This window comes from Symphalangus syndactylus, chromosome 20 (genome assembly GCF_028878055.3).
Source record: "Symphalangus syndactylus isolate Jambi chromosome 20, NHGRI_mSymSyn1-v2.1_pri, whole genome shotgun sequence".
NCBI lineage: Eukaryota > Metazoa > Chordata > Mammalia > Primates > Hylobatidae > Symphalangus > Symphalangus syndactylus.
Genome location: NC_072442.2, coordinates 19,547,913 through 19,561,134, shown reverse-complemented (window position 1 = coordinate 19,561,134; position 13,222 = coordinate 19,547,913). Strand labels below are relative to the sequence as shown.

The 13,222-nt window shown below is 42.6% G+C and overlaps 2 protein-coding genes across 5 annotated transcripts in view; one reads left to right on the top strand and one right to left on the bottom strand.

Moving 5' to 3' along the window:
* Positions 1 to 555: 555 nt before the first annotated feature.
* TEFM (transcription elongation factor, mitochondrial) lies at positions 556 to 8,816 on the top strand. Of its 2 annotated transcripts, none has more exons than XM_055257621.2 (4): positions 556 to 1,159; positions 3,024 to 3,276; positions 7,307 to 7,418; positions 8,185 to 8,816. In XM_055257621.2, exons 1-4 carry the CDS (start codon positions 1,129 to 1,131, stop codon positions 8,620 to 8,622), a joined length of 834 nt encoding a protein of 277 aa, XP_055113596.2. In that variant the 5' UTR covers positions 556 to 1,128; the 3' UTR covers positions 8,623 to 8,816. The 2 variants fall into 2 exon arrangements, with proteins under 2 accessions (XP_055113596.2, XP_055113594.2); XM_055257619.2 differs by having other exon boundaries at positions 560 to 1,159; positions 3,024 to 3,487; positions 7,266 to 7,418.
* A 3,880-nt stretch (positions 8,817 to 12,696) lies between these two features.
* ATAD5 (ATPase family AAA domain containing 5) overlaps positions 12,697 to 13,222 on the bottom strand; it is a 67,080-nt gene continuing 66,554 nt past the window's right edge. For all 3 annotated transcript variants that reach the window (XM_055257598.2, XM_055257599.2, XM_055257600.2), the window contains 2 exons: positions 13,051 to 13,209; positions 12,697 to 12,948 (listed from right to left, as the gene is read on the bottom strand). In XM_055257598.2, the coding sequence (XP_055113573.2) occupies positions 12,870 to 12,948; positions 13,051 to 13,209 (238 nt within the window). In that variant the 3' untranslated portion in view covers positions 12,697 to 12,869. The remainder of the gene's footprint in view (positions 12,949 to 13,050; positions 13,210 to 13,222) is intronic.

The window sequence follows — 13,222 nt, the reverse complement described above, 5'->3', positions numbered from 1 at the left end:
CGGGCGGATCCCCTGAGGTCAGGAGTTCGAGACCAGCCTGGCCAACATGGTGAAACCTGTCTCTACTAAAAATACAAAAATTAGCCGGGCGTGGCGGCGCGTGCCTGTAATCTCAGCTACTCGGGAGGCTGAGGCACGAGAATCACTTGAAATCGGGAGGCGGAGTGTGCAGTGAGTCCAGATTGCACCACTGCACTCCAGCCTGGGTGACAGAGCAAGACTGCTCAAAAAAAAAAAAAAAAAAAAAAAATTCCTTACGCTTGCCTCTCACCTGGGAAGATACACTCTCTTCGCGACTTCTCATTGCTCCCAGGCTCTTCACCTCCAATCCAGCCTCACATTCGCTATACAGTATATGGCCAATTTTCTAGAAACACTCTCCAGTCTGACTCTGCAAATCATAAACCTCGGGGACTTCAGGCTTCCTACCTGGTGGAGTATTCAACTGCTCCACCCATTATTCAAGGACCAACTAAATTCGGCGCTACATTCATCTCCCTTTATCCCTTATAAGAGGAATACCGCTCCAGGGCCAACGCAATCTCCTCCTCCCTTGCCTTTCCCTAATCCCTTGCCTGCCCTGTTTCCCCGCTGAGCTCCTGAAACACTTCGCATCTCTCCCCGTTATTCCAGTCTACCTGGTGAAAAGGTTATTTGAGGACCTTGTCTACGCTGCTCCCACCTGATCCCGCTCCCGGCGCCACAGGCTGGGCCCCAACAGGAGCTCCTCAATCTAAGTGTCTAGGAGAAACCCAGGGAGTCTCCACGAAGGAGGGACTTTGCCCACTGCAGACTAAAACTGGCCTCGGAATCGCCTTCCTGGAGATTCGGCCCAGCGGCTCTCAGGAGTCGGTAGGGGCAAGAACGTTTCCCCGGTGCAGTGGAAGAAGACTGCGGGCCAGCCAGGGACTCGGGATCCGGGGACAGGGCCTCCGCAGGCGCCCGCCCCTAAGCATGCAGCCCAGACGCGGACGACCCACTGCTCAGCGGGACACACCTCGGGCCTTGCCCCGGAACGCCGCTTGGACAACAACTTTTCCGCCGAGTGCAGGCCGAGCGCTTTTGGGCGCAGCACGCAGGAACCGGAAGTCAATGGAGGAAGACAGGACCTACTGATTCAATTTGGAGATGAGCGGCTCTGTCCTTTTCGTGGCGGGAGGTAGGGTGCTTGGACCACTGGGGTAATTTCCCGTCTGTCATTAGCCTCTGACCCTAGAGGCTAATGGAATACGGCTGGAGGTATTCTGGAGGAACCTGGCGTGTTTCCTTCCTCATGTCTCTCATGTCCTAGAGTGTTTCCTTCCTCATGTCCCTTGTTCAGGCCGCTCTCTTGGAGCCCCAGCCTAGCTGACGGGGCGGTTTTCGGAACATTTGTGCTTCCCTGGCCTCAGGGTCCACTGGTGGCTCCTCAGAGTGGGCGGATGTTTCAGATTCGCATAGCCGCTTGCTTACCTCTGGCCGCATTACTTTACTGTGGCTGCGATGTTAGAGTGACTTCCCACTGGTTTTACAAAGTTATGCATTGTGTGGTGTTTCTCATACTTGCAAAAACGTCGTGGTAGAAGTCTTGAAAAGCGTACGGAAGAAAATAAAACTGCCCTTAAATCTACGACTTAGCTGAAACATTTCTTATAAACGTATAAAATTTAATTGTATTTAGTTCCACCAGATGAGATACTAAAATGTGAAAATGGAAGTGAAGACAAGACCTTTTTTTTTTTTTTTTTTTTTTTTGAGAAGGAGTCTCTCTCTGTCGCCCAGGCTGGAGTGCAGTGGCGCAATCTCGACTCACTGCAAGCTCGGCCTCCCGGGTTCACGCCATTCTTCTGCCTCAGCCTCTCCGAGTAGCTGGGACCACAGGCGCCTGCCACCACGCCCGGCTAATTTTTTTTTTTTTTTGTATTTTTAGTAGAGACGGGGTTTCACCGTGGTCTCGATCTCCTGACCTCGTGATCCGCCCGCCTCGGCCTCCCAAAGTGCTGGGATTACAAGCGTGAGCCACCGCGCCCGGCCTTTTTTTTTTTTTTTTTGAGACAGAGTTTCGCTCTTGTTGCCGAGACTGGAGTGCAATGGTGTGATCTCGGCTTACCGCAACCTCCGCCTTCCGGGTTCAAGCGATTCTCCTGCCTCAGCCTCCCGAGTAGCTGGGATTACAGGCATGTGCCACCACGCCCGGCTAATTTTGTATTATTAGTAGAGACAGGGTTTCTCCATGTTGGTCAGGCTGGTCTCGAGCTCCCGACATCAGGTGATCCGCCCACCTCGGCCTCCCAAAGTGCTGGGATTATAGGCGTGAGTCACCGCCCCGGCCTAAGACAAACCTTAACAGGAAATATTAGTTACAAAAAGATTCCTCCAAATTAAAGATATCAAAAACGTTAAGCAGTTGGAATAATTATTTCAACTACTTGCTTCCTGATGGGTATAAAATACAATTTTCTAGGTGGTAAAACTTCGGACTGATCCATAAAAATCGGAAGACATCTCTCGTGACTTGAAAACAACAAAAGCTCTATTTAAAACTCTATATAATATAGTTTAAAAACTAATCCTCTTTTAAAGATGATTCTTGGGCCGGCTCAGTGGCTCACGCCTGTAATCCCAGCACTTTGGGAGGCTGAGGTGGGAGGATCACGAGGTCAGGAGATGGAGACCATCCTGGCTAACACTGTGAAACCCCGTCTGTACTAAATATACAAAAAATTAGCCGGGCGTGGTGGCAGGCGCCTGTAGTCCCAGCTACTCGAAGAGGCTGAGGCAGGAGAATGGCGTGAACCTGGGAGGCGGAGCTTGCAGTGAGTCGAGATTGCGCCACTGCACTCCAGCCTGGGCCACAGAGCAAGACTCTGTCTCGAAAAAAAAAAAAAAAAAAAAAATTCTCCAGGACAATTTAATATTGTCCTTTACGAGTTCTTAAATTCCAGGAAAGTATTTGTGACTTTGCGAAGGATCTAGTCAAGCTTGCAACTAACCCTAAAGGAAGTAGGACATCCAACTTATATTTTGCTAAATTTTCCTTTTAGAGAGGTGGAGATGCTTTCTGGCCCCGTCGAGGTCATCCCTGTTCTGGGCCTTACATAATTTCTGCTGTCGGAAAAAATCCACTACACCTAAGAAAATTACCCCCAGTGTTACTTTTTGTGATGAAAATGCAAAGGAGCCCGAAAATGCACTTGACAAGCTCTTCTCTTCAGAACAGCAGGCTTCCATCTTGCATGTGTTGAATACAGCATCTACTAAAGAACTTGAAGCTTTCCGATTGCTTCGTGGAAGAAGGTCCGTCAATATTGTAGAGCACAGAGAAAACTTCGGGCCATTTCAGAGTTTAGAGAGTTTAATGAATGTGCCCTTGTTTAAGTATAAAAGTACAGTTCAAGTTTGTAACTCCATACTTTGTCCAAAGACTGGAAGGGAAAAAAGAAAGTCACCGGAAAACCGGTTCCTGAGAAAGCTCCTCAAACCAGACATAGAAAGAGAAAGACTTAAGGTATATTCTTCATGTCTGCTATACTGCCTAATATTTGAGAACCTACTCTGGAAAGCACTCTTCTGGGCATTGGGTTGGGAAGTGGCTAAGACAAGGCTCTTCAGGTTTAGTTGGCAAGTATATGATCACTACCAAATAATGAGATGTATAGATAGTAAATTGGCAGTTGAGAGGAGAGAAAGCAATGGTCTGTGACTGTTGTGGAAAGTTTACTGGAAGAACTCAATTTAGATCTTAAAAGAGAGATCCTTTGACTGGGAGAGGAAGGGATTGTAGGTACAAAGAACAGTTAATATTGAGAAGCAGGTCTAGGCAAGGCTTATTTAAGCAGAGTGTCATTGGAGATACTAGGCTGTGTCTAAAGGTGGTGTTGGGATTAATGAGAAATTAAGGAGAAAAGATAGGTTATGGCCAGGGAGTGACTTTAGAACATTATACCAGTCTTTCTGGCAGAATTTAAAATTATTTTCTGTTCCTTTTCTCCTTTAAAAAGCATTTTATCTTGAATCACACAAGTCTATAGCTAAGATTAAAAAAAAAAAAAAAAAAAGCGGCTGGCTCACACCTGTAATCCCAGCACTTTGGGAGGCCAAAGCAGGCAGATCACAAAGTCAAGAGATCAAGACCATCCTGGCCAATGTGGTGAAAGCCCATCTCTACTAAAAATACAAAATTTAGCTGGGCATGGTGGCGCAGGCCTGTAGTCCCAGCAACTTGGGAGGCTGAGGCAGGAGAATCTCTTGAACCTGGGAGGCAGAGGTTGCAGTGAGCTGAGATCATGCCACTGCACTCCAGCCTGGCTACAGGGCAAGACTCTGTCTCAAAAAAAAAAAAAACATTCTAAAAGCAATTCTTTTTCCATTGTCTTAAAAAAAAATAATAGAAATATTTGACACAGCAGTCCATTTTTATTTATTTTTTTTTTTTGAGACAGAGTCTTGTGCTGTCGCCAGGCTGGAGTACAGTGGCATGATCTCACGACAACCTCCACCTCTCAGGTTCAAGCAATTCTCCTGCCTCAGCCTCCTGAGTAGCTAGGACTACAGGCACACACCACCGCACCCATCTAATTTTTGTATTTTTAGTAGAGACGAGGTTTTACCACGTTGGCCAGGATGGTCTCGATCTGTTGACCTCGTGCTCCCAAAGTGCTGAGATTACAGGTGTGAGACATTGTGCCTGGCCACAGCACTCAAGTATTAAACTTTAGAGGAACTCATGTCCTGTGTAACATTGCTTGATAATCATTATCTTATAAAAATCATAAGCACCATTTTTTTTCTGGACCAGTGGCTCCCAGTTTTTTGAGGAATATGAGTACTTTTGAAAACCTGATGAAAGCTGTGGACCCTCTTCCCATAGAAAAAGATAGCACATATACACAGAATACTACACAGTTTCAGAGGACTGGCAGATTCTGTTAAGTCCACTCATGGACTCCAAGTAGAACTGCTGCAGTTGATCTGGAACATATTTCAACCAAATTCTTCAGGGAGGATTCTCATCCAAATTCATGGCCAAAACTATTTATACCTAGATTAGAGTGGAGTTGCATCTTATTTAGGGGGCTGGATTTTAAGTCAGTTTTTATAGAGACATAAGTCATGCAGTAAAATCCTTTAAGAAAAAATCGATTGCCCACGAAGTATTGTGTGTAGTCTGGTTCAGTAATGCTTGTGCACACTAAAACTTGAGAGTCACCGAGCTAAATAAAAGAACCAAAAAGAAGTCTGTATTTTGGGCATCTATACTATTTTGTCTTTAAGATATTTATCCAGTCCTTAGCAATGAAAGGGAGATGGGTATACAACTAATTGTTCCTGTTTATTTGCCTCTGTATCTATAGAACATATTAGTTTGTTAATATAACTAAGTGAGCCATGTTGGGGAAAGGTGATAGCATTGTACTTCATCGTCAGCCCAGACTTGATAGGGAGCAAAATCTAAATATTCAATTACTTATATATCTCCTCTTAGAAGCCCTATAGGCAACCCAAACTTAATACATTAAAAACAAACCAAAACAGGCCGGGCGTGGTGGCTCACGCTTGTAATCCCAGCACTTTGGGAGGCCGAGGCGGGTGGGTCACGAGGTCAGGAGATTGAGACCACGGTGAAACCCCATCTCTACTAAAAATACAAAAAAATTAGCCGGGCATGGTGGCGGGCGCCTGTAGTCCCAGCTACTCGGAGAGGCTGAGGCAGGAGAATGGCGTGAACCCGGGAGGCGGAGCTTGCAGTGAGCCGAGATCGCGCCACTGCACTCCAGCCTGGGCAACAGAGCGAGACTCTGTCTCAAAAAAACAAAAAAAACAAAAAACAAACCAAAACAAAACAATTTCTTCCCACCTTCCCTAGGTCATGTGACTCCTATCTTCATCATCATTAATGCCATTCAGTCACTGATATAAAACTGAAATTATTCTAGACTCCTCTTTAAACCTATGTCTTAATTCTGCTCCCACTATCTCTGTTTCTTTTCCTTCTGTCATTGTCTTCAATTCTTAACACTTTCTCATAACAGGTGCCTAACACAGATCCCTACCTTTAGTTCCCTCCAGCCCATCTTTTACACCATCAGTGATTTTTCTGAAACGTAAATCTTATGTTATTCCTTAAAATTCTGTTTTTTTAGTGGCCCCTGTAGCACTCAGGATAAAGCAAGTTACTTACCTTTATAGACATCTGCCTTGTCCTCTGCCCTTTTCCTATTCAGTCTTTATTTTACTGCCAGAGTGTGAGATGTCAAACAGCCTATCTTTCCAGACATCTGGGTGAAATAACTTCCCATTTACTGTCTCATTCTCCTAGTCCTCCAGTAAACCTTCCCTGACCACTTCTCTCTACAATAGTTTTATGGTGGCATTTCTTATAATGTACAGTTACGTTTGCCGTTTCCTAGTATCTAGTGCAGACTCTGGCTACACTTGAGTTTGAATGCCTACTTTGGGCAAGATGCTGAGAATGAGTATAGGTCCTTTATCTGTAAACTGACTGCTGCTGGTTACCTTTTAATAATAATTACTCCTTGGTGGCTCACATCTGTAATCCCAGCACTTTGGGAGGCAGAGGCGGGTGGATCACTTGAGGTCAGGAGTTCAAGACCAGCCTGGCCAACATGGTGAAACCCCGTCTCTACTAAACATAACAAAAATTAGCTGGGTGTGGTGACAGGTACCTGTCATCCCAGCTACTCAGGAGGCTGAGGCAGAAGGATTGCTTGCATCTGGGAGGTGGATGTTGCAGTGAGCTGACTGTGCCACTGCACTCCAGCCTGGGTGACAGAACGAGACTCCATCTCAAACAAAATAATAATTACTCCTGCATTCCTTTAATAATTCTCAGTTCATAAACTATAAATAAGTTTATATTACATAAACTAGTTAGGCATTCTGAATTTGTAGATTGTTTGCATCTGTAAAACGTTTACACTTCTGGCCAGGTGTAGTGGCTCATGCCTGTAATCCTAGCTCTTTGGGAGGCCAAGGCAGGTGGATCATGAGATCAGGAGATCGAGACTATCCTGGCTAACATGGTGAAACCCTGTCTCTACTAAAAAATATATAAAAAATTAGCCGGGCATGGTGGCGGGCACCTGTAGTCCCAGCTACTCGGGAGGCTGAGGCAGGAGAATGGCACGAACGCAGAAGGCAGAGCTTGCAGTGAGCCGAGGTCGCGCCACTGCACTCCAGCCTGGGCGACAGAGCAAGACTCCGTCTCAAAAAAAGAAAAAAACTAAAATGTTTATACTTCTAATTAAATCAGTCTTTTCTTTTAGGCAGTTAATAGTATCATATCTATCGTTTTTGGTACTCGAAGAATTGCCTGGGCTCACCTTGACCGTAAATTGACAGTGCTGGACTGGCAGCAAAGTGACCGTTGGAGTTTAATGAGGGGAATATCATACTCATCATCAGTCTATTTAGAAGAGGTAAGGCAGTTGCACCTCCAGATTCCTACCTGCTAGAGCTCCTTGTGTAGTTTAATCTTCTGGTCCCAAAAGGAATGTAATAAAATAGTAAAGATGGGTTTTCTTCTGATACTTGTTACTCACTTGTTCCTATTATGTTTTCATAAATTCAACCTTTAGTTAGTTCAAGAAATGCCTTATGCATCAAAGGCAGATACTGAGAAAATCAATGGTATTTCATCCTAAATGTTATAGAACATTATCACTCTTTTATTTATAAAGCTTATTTTTCAAAATGCCATCACATTGTCTCACTTGTTTTCAAAACCTTGTGAAATGGTCAGGAATTACCACCTTGAATATACATATGAAATCTGTGGTTCAGTCAAGCATCTGATGTGATTAGTCAGTTGCAGAGGTGATTGATTCTTGCTACTTATTCTAACCGTATGCTCTATCCCAGAAAATGTTTGAAGGTTAATAAAACAGTTTCAAGTTGTCTAATCTTAAAGCCAATACATATTTTAGAAATTATGAAGTCCACTGTACAGATCAAGAAACTGGTACTTAGGAGGACTAAACAGCTTAGCTTAGCTGTTGTGACATAACCAAGACCAGAACCAGACTGCTCATAAAATGGCTTTTTCAGTTATTTCAAAATTGTCAATAGTGATATAGTATAAGTTAACTAATTATAATATTTTTAAATAGAAGTGGGACAGAGAGGGGACCAAACATAAAATGTAATGAATTATTTCTGCTCCTTTATTTTGTCTTTTTTTAAAAGATTTCCTCGATCATTTCAAAGATGCCTAAAGCAGATTTCTATGTTCTGGAAAAAACAGGACTTTCCATTCAGAACTCATCTCTGTTTCCAATACTGTTACATTTTCATATCATGGAAGCCATGCTGTATGCCTTATTAAATAAAACTTTTGCCCAGGATGGGCAGCATCAGGTGCTGAGCATGAATCGAAACGCAGTGGGGAAGCATTTTGAACTGATGATTGGTGACTCCCGGACTAGTGGAAAAGAGCTAGTGAAGCAGTTTCTCTCCGATTCTGTACTGAAGGCGGATCCTCGGGTGTTCTTCCCATCAAATAAATTAGTCCACTACAGACAGATGTTTGTATCTACTGAACTACAGAGAGTAGAAGAGCTTTATGATTCATTATTACAAGCTATTGCCTTCTATGAATTAGCAGTGTTTGACTCTGAGCCTTAGAATTCTGAGGTTCATGTGCTAAAGTTATATTAATGTATAATTATTAGCTCTAACGTAACACCAACTGTTGTGAACATCCACGTTATTGGAAAAGCACACATTTTGAGTGTATTTTAGATGTTTAAATTCTGACTTTCGGCTATTAAATGGTTTACACAATAAGCCAAGACTAAATCAATAAACATTTTATGAGATTCTGTGCCTCTCAGGTTAATGTGTTAAACGGTAACATGGGACTTGGTGCAGTGGCTTATGCCGATAATCCCAGCACTGTGGGAGGCTGAGGCAGGAGGACTTCTTGTGCCCAGGAGCTCAAGAGCAGCCTGGGCAACATAGCAAGACCACATAATTTTTAAACATTTTTCATTAAAAAAAGAAACAGTAAGATGCCAAATTGACAAAACAAGAAATAAAGTTATCTCCCTTTAAAAGCAAATACTATCTATACTAAACATTTGCATTATTATCATATTGTTAAAATAGGGAATAATGGTTTTCCTAGGTGGTACTTATTATAAGAATAAAGCTGGCCAGGCATGGTGGTTCACGCCTGTAATCCCAGCACTGTGGGAGGCTGAGGCGGGTGGATCACCTGAAGTCAGGAGTTTTGAGACTGGCCTGACCAAAGTGGAGAAACCCTATCTCTACTAAAAAAAAATACAGAATTAGCCAGGCGTGGTGGTGCATGCCTGTAGTCCCAGCTACTCGGGAGGCTGAGACAGGAGAATCGCTTGAACCAGGTGGCAGTGAGCCGAGATCGTGCCATTGCACTCTAGCCTGGGCAACAAGAGCGTAACTCCATCTCAAAAAGAAAGAATAAAGCTAAAGATAACTGATAATACAGCTTATAGAATCGTCCTCTCTTATTCTCTTAAGTAGAATGTGGTTTGCTACACTGCCTCCAAAAGCCGATTTTCTTTTTTTGAGACAGGGTCTCACTCTATCACCCAGGCTAGAGTGCAATGGCACAATCACAGTTCACTGCAGCACCTCCTGGCCGCAAGCAATCCTCCTGCCTCTATCTCTTGAATAGCTAGGACTACAGGCACATGCCACCATACCCGGCTAATTTATTTTTTGTAGAGACAGGGTCTTACCTTGTTGCCCAGGCTGGGCTCAAATTCCTGGCCTCAAGCAATCCTCCTGCCTCAGCCTCCCAAAGTGCTGGGATTACTGGTGTGAGCTACCATACCCAGCCCCAAAAGATGACTTTCATCAGTTCAACTCTTATTACCCAAAAACAAACAACTAAGTTTTGTCTAATAGGCTCCTTTTGGAGACCTAGTCTGGCTCTGTTGCCCAGGCTGGAGTACAGTGGCATGATCTCGGCTCACTGCAACCTCTGCCTCCTGGGTTCAAGCAATTCTCCTGTCTCAGCCACCCGAGTAGCTGGGACTACAGGCATGTGCCACCACGCCCGGCTAATTTTTGTATTTTTAGTAGAGACAGGATTTCACTATATTGGCCAGGCTAGTCTCGAACTCCTGACCTTGTGATCCTCCTGCCTCGGCCTCCCAAAGTGTTGGGATTACAGGCATGAGCCACTGTGCCCAGCAGGCTCATTTTTTAACTTTGCAATATTTTAACTTGACAGACCATCTTTTGATGTCCATTTTACCATTGTCTACATTAGTTGAGGTCCTCAATATATCTTCTTTATGAACCTACGTCTCTTTAATGTCGAAGTATTAAATATCAGTGGTGCATGCCTGCCGGCTACTTGGAAGGCTGAGGTAGGAGGATCACCTGAGCCCAGGAGTTTGAAGCCAGACTGGGCAATGTAGCAAGGCCCCATCTCTTAAAAAAAAAAAAAAAAGTATTAAATATTTTCTGTAACATAAACATTTTCTATAATCTAAAAGTGAAATATACTTGTTGAAAAAAACTTCAAATAATCTGAAACATAAAGCAAGAAATGGAAGCCCTCCCTTCTCTAGCACCTCCAACTCCCTAGAGTTGGTATACACTCTAGACCTGTTGCCACACACAAATAAAGTTGCTACATTTACATATGTCATTGTGTACCTAAACATCTCCACTTTGGAAATACAGATACCTCAAACTATGCATGTCTAAAAAGGAAATCATTCTCTTTCCATCCAAACCATCTCCTTTGCCACTGTTTTCTATTTTGATAGTTTCTCCAACTACCTAGTTGTTCATAACAGAAACATGGCATAATCACAAAAGTGAATCTAAATCTTACAGGAATTTACTATCTTTAAGAATGAAAAGGGCTGGGTGCAGTGGCTCACGCTTGTCATCTCAGTACTTTGGGAGGCCGAGGCGGGCGGATCACCTGAGGTCAGAAGTTCAAGACCAACCTGGCCAACATAGAGAAACCCTGTCTCTACTAAAAATACAAAATTAGCTGGGCATGGTGGCACATGTCTGTAATCTCAGCTATTCAGGAGGCTGAGGCAGGAGAATCGCTTAAACCTGTGAGGTGGAAGTTGCAGTGAGCCGAGATCATGCCATTGCACTCCTGCCTGGACAACAAGAGCGAAACTCAATCTCAAACAAACAAATAAAAATGAAAAGGCTGGGTACAGTGGCTCACACCCATAATCCCAATGCTTTGGGAGGCCAAGGAAGGAGGATCACTTGAGCTCAGGAGGTTGAGGCTGCGGTGAACTATGATTGTGCCACTGCACTCCAGCCTGGGCAATAAGAGTGAGATCAAGAGTGAGACCTCTTAAAAAAAAAAAAGATAAAGATTTTTTCCCTGAATTATTATAAACCTAAAAATAAATAAAATATTATATGTGTCCGTATTAAGGAGGAAAATACTCCCATTATTTTCTTTTTTTTTTTTTTAAGAGGAGAAAAGAACAGTATTTTTAAAATATTTAAAAAAATACTTCAGGCCAGGCACAGTGGCTCACGCCTGTAATCCCAGCACTTTGGGAGGCCAAGACAGGCACATCACCTGAGGTCGGGAGTTGGAGACCAGCCTGACCAACATGGAGAAACCCTGTCTCTACTAAAAATACAAAATTAGCCGGGCATGGTGGCAGGTGCCTGTAATCCCAGCTACTTGGGAGGCTGAGGCAGGAGAATCGCTTGAACCTGGGAGGCGGAGGTTGTGGTAAGCCGAGAGCACGTCATTGCACTCCAGCCTGGACAATCAGAGCGAAACTCTGTCTCAAAAAAAAAAAAACTTCAGATCTTATTCTCTCTTCTGTACAGGGATGAAATCTTTTAAGTTATATCCTATATTCAAACCCATACAATATACATATTTATCAAGATGATTACATCTGAACTCTTTTAAACATTTCATAAAGCCTTTAGCTTTAACCTTTAATTAGATCAATATACTAATTAATACAAGAAAAAGTAAATTGAACAAATAAGAGGTAAAAATATCTATCTTCATATACATTTGTAAACAGGTATGCATCTATACTGTTCAAAACTGTACAATATAGGCCAGGCACGGTGGCTCACGCCCGTAATCCCAGCACTTTGGGAGGCCGAGGCAGATGGATCACTTAAGGTCAGGAGTTAGAGACCAGCCTAACCACCATGGTAAAACCCTGTCTCTACTAAAAATACAAAAATTAGCTGGGCAAGGTGGCACATGCCTATAATCCCAGCTATTCAGGAGGCTGAGGCAGGATAATCACTTGAACCCGAGAGGCAAAAGTTGCACTGAGCCGATACCAGGCCACTGTGCTCCAGCCTGGGTGACAGAGCGAGATTCCGTCTCAAAAAAAAAAAAACAAAAACAAAAAGCACACAAAAAAACTATAATATGAGGATCCTTAACTTTTGGGTTAAAAATATAATTCACCAGATAATGTTTTTGTTTTACTTTTTTTTTTTTTCTTTTTGTAAAGCCAGTCAAATTTAGCAGTGGGAGATTGTATACCAACTTTAGTGACACTAGTGTTAGCAGCCAAGATAATGTATCTGAATATTAAGCTAATATATAATATAAACACTTGAAATAGGGAGTTCATCTTAATGAACTCTACCTTCCAGAAACAGTTTACTCACATACAAAAAACACTCCAACAAAGCTAAATCAGATAATACAAAAAATTCAGAAAAAAATATTACAATCATATATACAATTTGTAACTCAAATATTTTAAATATTTACCCGCCAATAAAAAAATATACAAATTGTTTGCTTAAAATGTACATTGAGAAATATACTTTTCCATGAAGATCCACATAATATAAAAATGTATCTTAAGGACCACATGATAATCTATACAAAGCATTGTTAGTATGGAACATTAAGGGAAGTCAGCTGCCAAAGTATTCACAGTCTCTTTTGGAATGTCAAGATGAATTCCTTCAAAATAGTGCAGGAATCTGTCAAAATTACAAAGAAAAATATTAACATTTTCATCTTATGAAAATATGTATTAATCTTGAAAAAGCTATCTAAAATATTGTTTTTAATAAAGCCTTTACCTTCTTTTACTTTTTCCTTGTTCTTTTAGCTTCTCAGTCTTACAGATGTTTCGAAGGGTTGGCAGGTATTCAATTACACTAGCTTGTCTATTACCCACATAGAGAAGAGATCGACTCGAAAATACACTTTTAATGACTGATATCCTCTTCCAAGCATTGCTGTAAAAGTAAT

Bases quoted from the DNA above. Each gene is read 5' to 3' on its own strand.
- TEFM (XM_055257619.2), top strand. From the start codon at position 1,129: ATGAGCGGCTCTGTCCTTTTCGTGGCGGGAG. The intron at 3,488-7,265 runs GTATATTCTTCA...CTTTTCTTTTAG, and splicing joins TAGAAAGAGAAAGACTTAAG to GCAGTTAATAGTATCATATC. The intron at 7,419-8,184 runs GTAAGGCAGTTG...TTTTTTTAAAAG, and splicing joins CATCAGTCTATTTAGAAGAG to ATTTCCTCGATCATTTCAAA.